This window comes from Mizuhopecten yessoensis, unplaced genomic scaffold (genome assembly GCF_002113885.1).
Source record: "Mizuhopecten yessoensis strain PY_sf001 unplaced genomic scaffold, ASM211388v2 hete_36189386, whole genome shotgun sequence".
Lineage (NCBI taxonomy): Eukaryota > Metazoa > Mollusca > Bivalvia > Pectinida > Pectinidae > Mizuhopecten > Mizuhopecten yessoensis.
In genome coordinates, this window is record NW_018485740.1 from 1 (window position 1) to 8062 (window position 8062).

The following is an 8062-nucleotide window of genomic DNA, read 5'->3' on the forward strand; positions in this document are numbered from 1 at the left end:
TACAAAGTGACAAAATAACCATGACAACATTTGGGTTCCATTATATTTACACATTTAAAAATATCTTAATGTTTTCATCTTTTAGCAAATAACTAGTAACTGTGCTTTTTTGCCAACGTGCAACTCGGATGTTTTGTCTGCAAAATGCTGAGTCTCTAAAACAGTTTGACAGTTTTTAACAGAGTTTAGTATCAAAATAACAACAAAGGCACAACATACGTATGCATATTTCGCTCAATAGATTCAAAAAGACTGAAAAGGTTTATAAAACTGTGCGATTCACAACTATTTATAATGACAATACAGATTAGCAAGTTTAAGAAGATTGGACAAAACTGTGACCAAATCTCCAAACAGGAGTACGTAAGGTGTTAAAGGGGGCAAAATCCTTTTGATAAATAAATCTTCTAACATTATTTCCAAAAGTGAAACCACACAGTCATGCCATTATAATAAAGTGATATAAATACCAGGTTTCAAGGAGATTCGTCAAAAGATCAATGAGGTGAAATCACGATACAAAAATTGAATGATTTAAACGCCAAGGGGGATAATTTAAAAAAAAAAAAATCGAATAGTTTACCTAGTTATGTCGAAACCTCGAAGTCTTAACACACATATTCAACATTGGGACAACGGAAAAGCACTGGAATTGGAAAGCACCCAATTGATAGAAGAGAAATCTTGAATATCCCAACAAAATAGTTACTCTTCTGTTATCTAATCACATGTGACACCTGGTTGTATTGATTTATCCTGTTCATTACAGCACAGTCGTTCATCAAAATTCTGAAATGTCTTAAACCTGAATTTAAATTCTTAAAAATTGTATATTGCCACTAATTTTTACCAATACTCCAAGTAAATAATATTGTTTCAGCCTAATAAATTCTGTATATATGCTCTTACTTAACCTGTTTGTTTTTAATATTGAATTCTTAGAATCGTCAAAAAAGATAGGAATGCCAGAGAAGTGTATTAAATAAGATCTTACAAGAGTTTCTATTTTATAAGCGATTTGTAAAACGAAAATAGTTTCTTTTAATTTTAGCGAGTTTCTGTTGAGCTTACACTAACCATGCGGATGGGTTTCATCAAACAGGAACGAAACTAAAATCATTCCAACTACGTTAATCAGAACCTTTGCGAATACTGGCGGAAACATATTGCTCTTCCTTGTCATCTGGTATATTATTTTGTCGTCTTTTGTCGTGATTTTAATAGTTTTCACAATAACGTCACAGTACCATCGTGAATGTTATGGTCTTAAATCTATTGTCTACATTTTTAACTTGCCAAAAAGTTACACCTTTTGAAATAATAGCGCCAAAATATTGATGTGTACAAGGTATGTGTTTATGTGCAGGTTGTGTATATGGATATTTACATGAGATGTGTATACGGATGTTGATACCGATGTTTAAAGTTACATGTACTATGCACAAGGTGTATAAAATTAAACATTAAACAATTATTAAACAATTCTTCTTTTTGACATGGATCGCTAGTGATCTACATATTTAACGAATTTGACAAAAGAATTCATCATGGCTGGTATTTTTGGGAAAAGTAATGGTTTTTAAGGTTGATATTGTCCATCTTTTTGTTTTCCTGTCAGTTACTCAGTTCCTGTTGTCCTCTTTTCGTATGGCGTTCGCTTTTGTTATTTTGTTTGTTTAATAATTTGAATTTGTTTGTGTTCTATAAGCTAACAGCACAATGTATTAACAGAACACAATATCAAACCTGTACATAAAACAGACTGAACTTGCATAGTATGTCGAAAGAAAGTATTGATGTAAACCTTTCCTAATTTCAATTAACCCGGAAACTGAGAAACAAGCTTCCTGGCAAGTGTGTAATGCTCCAACAGGCGATACATTGCTAAATAACCACTGGATAATAGGTCGGGGCAAAAATGCACGGCTTTGAATGAAGTCTCTAGAGCGTTTGAAGTAATTATGTCCAAGAAACAGAGGAAAAAGTTTCTTGGACATATTTGTAATGACCTTAAGTAAATACTAAAAGAGAAAATACTTAATTATTGAATCAATATATGTTTCATAAACACGGAATATTATATTAAATATTGTTATACCGTATTAAGGTTCAAAGGAAATCGGATGGAAACTGCCTGTGTAGGAAGACAGTGTCTAAGGCGTAGCGGATTGATACTATACTATCACCATACTATAAGATTTACCGTCAAGAAAGCGCTAATAAACAATACGACGTTTTGGCCGTGTGAGTTTAATATTATACAAAGCTGTGGTGTTTAGAAAGGTCTCTTTGCTCAGTACTGGTTTCAATTTGTTGTCCGGTAAATTAGAAATAAAAATTATGTTTTCGTCATACAGTAAGAGGAAATAAAACAGTTAAGGTTGTACAATAGTTTATTACGAAGCTTTAACTGAATGCACATACATTAGCACTGTACATATGTATAATGCAATGTCATCTAGTTAATATGGAAATGAATACAACTGGAAATATCACATCCTTCATATAACTTTGTTACCGTCATCAGGCAGCGAAAATCACTTACATGCATTTGTCACAATGATAATGAGTTAACTGGAAAGTTTTTTCCGTCATAAATGTCACTGTGCTATATCATCGTTTGCCGATTAGAAACCAGTGCTACCAGAGTCAAGTAACTTAGTCTTTCTGTTCAACAGTGCATGGCTCAATGACACTGAATGTTGGTCTATTTTTTGCCTACTGGTACAACTGGGACGGGAACAGTGCTCATGATGAAAAGACCCCTTGGCACGCAGTTGAGGATATCCTGCCTCCAGATGAAGTAGGGTTTGCACACTTTCTCAAAGGCGTCTCCGTACTGGTCACAATGAATGTACCTCTGGGGATCGCTCGCATGAGGGTAGAAGAAGAGATCAGGAACGGATCCGCATGGCTTATTATTAGATCCAAACGAGCCCTTGGTGGGGTCAACAACAATCTCCCGGTAAAGACAGGTGAGCGTGGTCTGGTCCCAGAAGTGGTGGGGGTCGCAGAACTTTACCACAGCAACGTACGGAAGGTTATAGCATTCAATGTAGGCCTGATCGTCGTTAGGATATGGAAAGAAAAACAGTCCATTGAGAATATTGTCTGGTGTGCATGGGTTACCGGTCTGGACTACAGCGTTAGTTGGTCGTGGGGTTACTGACGGCAATGGGGTCATGGTGGTCCTTGGGAGGGTGAAGGTCATCGGCATACCTGGTACACACGTCTGCACCTGGAGGTCAAATACTTCCATAAACGGGCATAATACTTCAAACACGTTGCCATGACCATCGCAATACAGGAAGCGGTCGTTCCTCAGAGGATGAGGGAAGATCTGGATACCAAAGCCCGAGCAGGGGTTGGGGATAGCTGTAAATGAAATCCATAGCCAGAATCAATGTCTACCATATATATTCCTATATTATATGATAATTTTTCATATATTATACTATACAGTATAACCCTGTCTGCGTTATAAACACACCTGAAGATGTGCTTTTTCTACTATATATTCCACACCAAAGTCTCTGTCAATGATATATGTCATTTAAATGTATTTCATTTTATACCATTTACCGCAAAATACGAAAAAACAAAACCATACGTATTAATATTATAGTACCACGAACGTCCTACTTTTTGCAGGAGACAGACGGTAACAAATTTCTTCTGTTACTAATGAGGAAAATAAGGCATATTTAACATAAAAGGTTGAGGTATACTTACAGTATGGTGGTGGGACAATCATGTACTGACTGCCGAAAAGAGTTTGTGCCGAGCAATTCACAATGATCCTGCCTGCTTCTATACACAACAGGTTGTTATCTACAAAACAAAGGATATGGACATCACATACAACATTATGAAAATAGTACAGTATGGTGATGATGATAGCATACAACATCATAAAAATGAAGGAGTATTGTGGTGATGAATATAATGTGATATGATCCTAAAAAAATACATTAAATGATCCGAAGCCTACATCAATACATTGTTTAGGTCCATACACCATTCCAGTTACCATCACTTAACTCAATAACTATTTTTTCCTTTTTGCTTCAATAACATATTTCAAAACATAAGGGTCCGTAATTAGAATGCTCTATAACAGATGTATGTACAGGTTCTCCTGAAAGCTTCATTTAGAAATCAATAAAACCGACCTATATTTCTTGAGAATTGGTCAATTATATAGGATTGGACAACGGTTAATTATCAGGTATGTGATACGGAGTTATATGGATTGGTCAGAATTGGTTTTAATCACTGCTTTGTCACACACTCACTTGGCCGGATGTTGTTTCCCTCCTCTACAGTGATGTTGAAGTTTCCGCTACATGTCTTCCTTGGGTAGGTGGACATGACGGCCAACGCGATAGATCGGTTACCACGCACATAGAACGACTGACCAGCATTGATGTCAGCGATTTTGTAGAACTCATTCAGGACCGGACTTGGGTTTGCTGACGTCAGAGAACCAAATACTGTGACTGTACCGTCAGTGGGCGTGATCTACATTAAAATGTTCCAAAAGGAAATAGAGATATTTTATACATGTATAGCTGACATAAGCGTTCCAATGTCGAGTCATACCCGTTATTATTCACTGTGATACTTCGACAAGTGTGCAAATGTATTAAAATTCTAAAAATAAGACTTGGTGTTAAATCGGAATCTCTTACACTGGGACCTTACCGTGACAGTGGTGCCAGCTGTGATGTTTGGTAGGATCTGCACATTGATGTCACTACCACAGTTGTACTGGTAGTTGTTAGGGGTGAGGATGGCGGCGGCTAGAATATAATGAGTATACGTTGTAGTCTTACCTTATTCTATAACTAAGACTTTTTATCCCATTTCAGGTTTGCTATTGATCAGACTATTTCTTACAAAACTTCCAATTTTTGAAAATACAATTTCTTCCATTCTTAGAATTTCCGAATGTATATTCTAAAATCTGCTGTGTAATTCAATATAATGTTTAATTTTGCTGTAAATGTAGTTGTTCCTGTTTCTCATCTGTAATATATCCATAAATATTTAATCAAATTTCTTTTAAATTCAATGCAAAACGTTTAATACTATACAATATGATCCATCAAGATACTATTGATATATGGTTTATCAATCATTCACACTTTCATTATCATCATATCTAAATTTTGTTTGTAAACGTTTTGACAATTTTAATGGAACTATATCTTAACTTTAGCATTATTCAGACTTTCAATTATAATTTGCCTCTTCGTATGAAACATGTTCACACTTTCCAACCTCCACATCTGACCTTCTCATGAAACATTTTTTAACTTTCCAGGTCACCACTATCTTACCTTTGCATGAAACACTCTGGATCTCAGTTTTCAGATCGTCCAGGTCAGCGTAGCTGTTAAGGATCTGTGAGTGGGTACAACTAGGAGTACTGGCAATCCCATCTAACTCGATCTGCAAGTATATCGAATGTATGTTTCTAATTGAGGTAAAATTAAACCATTAAATCCGCATGACTGAATGGAAAGGAATGGTAACAATACCTTTGGCGTTAAAAGGACATAAATTAGTTATTCACAATATCACGCTTCTGTAAGCCTTACTGGCAGGCTAGCTTATTCGGGGAAGCTGTATAACCCTGGGCTGGTACGCGCTCACATGTTCAGCAACGTATAATGTGGCCAGTGGCTGGACAACCCTCGACTACTGACCAACTGACCACTGACAAATTAAACCAGACCAACCAAACCGTTACATTTGGCGATAAATGGATAGAACATGAGCTAAATTGTTGTTCTTGGAAAAGTTTTGTTGCTGTACATAATACCTCCGAACAAGTAGAACGATTCAGTGTGACTTACCTTATTGGCACTTTGTGTGACTCCAAGTGTAAAAATTGTGATTCCATTCATTCTCGCATTTAAGGCAGCAATCTGTGTGTTTTTCGTGTTCTCTGACCGACCATCAGTGATCAAAATCATCACCTGCATTAACATAATTAAGCTAATTATTGGAATATTTTACTGATCAGTGAAATTAAGGGGACAAATTATACCCATTCCAAGTCCGACATGTTTTTTTATAAGAAACTGCATTTATCAAAGAGCTTATCAGAACGGATGACAGATACCATACTCGTTTGTCCTCAAACCTACGGCGTATGCAGTTAGATAACTATCAACAAGTGTACACCGCATATCACGCTTTCCGTCATAGCAACACAAAATTCTGAATGTTGCCATCATGATCTCCTCACGAAGTCATAAAAAACGGAACTTTAAAGCATTGCCATAAAGTGTGAACTATAATATATAACATCACACTTTTCAACGGAGAGAAAATCAGAAAATCAGAAAAGGAAACAGAATTCATTGTTTTGGAATAAAAAAAAAACTCATTTCCTGTTGTATGCTAGAGAAAGCTTAACTCTAAGTGAGATATCATTTAATGTATAACTCGACGCCTGCTTCAAGCCAATGGAGATTCGTGAATGTCTTACACGGCGCTTGAATCATGCCTCGTGTTAGAAAATCTTGAATATCAACCCTTGGGTTACCTTTTCCGTTTTAACCTTTAGGAGAACATTATATTAATCTGACAATGTGTCTTACCTTAGCTGCACCATTCCGTGCACCATTGACGGTAGAGAAGACCTCACTGACGGTCTTGTCTATAGCGGCAGCAGTATTAGTTCCACCTGGACTGTACAGAATACCGTCCACTGCCTTCTGCACTGCCGCCTTAGTGGAGTAAGCATTCAACAGGAAAGAGGCCGAGACAGCAGTGCTGAATTCTACTACCCCCACACGAACAGACTGTGTCCCAATGTTGAACTGGCCAACCACATCTTTTACAAATTTCTTGGTGATTTCAAAATCTTCAGGAGAAAGACTTGCCGAGCTGTCGAGAACAAATACCAAGTCTATCGCATTGGAGCTGCGACATCCTGTCAACAGAAACAACAATTCACAATTTTCTGTCCACATTTTTTTTTAATCAGTTCGACATCCTCTGAACATATGTGAACCTTTCGCTTTTTCCTTTTTTACCATTTGGTCCTTTTTTCTATCGCGAAGGGTTGCTTAAATAAACAGCACCCAATTACCAGTCATTACGAGTACTTTAAGTACTTTTATACTCTTTTGTTGTCTAACCCGAGGGTCTGTCAATGACAAAATAAAACACATTGTCATTGTAGGGAATGTTTTTTTCCCATCCAATTCTTTAATTTCAGTCACAACTCCATCGAGTCTTCTGAAACATTTCCTTAACATATATTTGAAAATACTGATTCATGGCATTAAATAATTTTCTTAATTATGACGTCACAAAAAATAACCCGGTAAAAACTCTTGCACTCCTGAAATGTTATATACAGAATTTGTACACTTAGTGAAGTCTCTGTAACATGGAATTGTCTTGACTTACACACATTTAAAATAAGTTTCATGTAACGGACAAATAATAAGATAATGACTTTTAGTAAATATGATGTAGTAAATATATCGCCAAAGCACATAAAATGCAATTTGTCAATTTGATAATTATACGTCATTAATATTGTCAGTCGTTACATTTGTCTGGTTTGGCCATTGAGGCCTATTTGCTCACCTCCCTGTAGCTCATTGACTGCCTTGTAATATTTGTTGGCGTCTAGATAGGTATGCCTCGTGTTGTTTATCCAGAATGTACTCTGCTGCTCCACAGAGCTTGGTACGGAACCCAAACCGGCCATGAGGAGGGTATACAGACCCGCGGCCACCCCGGAGAACAGAGGTTTGCGCAAATCCTCCCATCTGGTGTTGGACCAATCGATGGTTAGGGTATTCCTCAGAAGAGCTCGGGCATTGGCCAAAAGTGGAGTGGTCAACGTCTGGAGGAACTGGTCCTCATCAATCTTCATCGAAAATATAAATCAATTAAGGTCGTTGTTTTAAACTTTGAAGACATTTTCGAGTCACATGACAGGAGCATTTACTAATGTACGTTATTATTTTATATTTTTGGGGATATAATTTCAAGCTAATTCGTGTTGTGGCAGCTATGTCACAATTGAATAGAG

General features: G+C 36.8%; 1 protein-coding gene across 1 annotated transcript; it reads right to left on the reverse strand.

The window, feature by feature from the left end:
• Nucleotides 1-2375: 2375 nt before the first annotated feature.
• Nucleotides 2376-7903, reverse strand: LOC110444925. The gene is made up of 8 exons (XM_021489274.1): nucleotides 7612-7903; nucleotides 6612-6946; nucleotides 5862-5984; nucleotides 5343-5454; nucleotides 4705-4802; nucleotides 4296-4521; nucleotides 3733-3831; nucleotides 2376-3375 (listed from the first exon to the last, which is right to left on the reverse strand). The coding sequence occupies exons 1-8, from the start codon at nucleotides 7901-7903 to the stop codon at nucleotides 2708-2710; spliced, it is 1953 nt and encodes a 650-aa protein (XP_021344949.1). The 3' UTR covers nucleotides 2376-2707.
• Nucleotides 7904-8062: the final 159 nt, after the last annotated feature.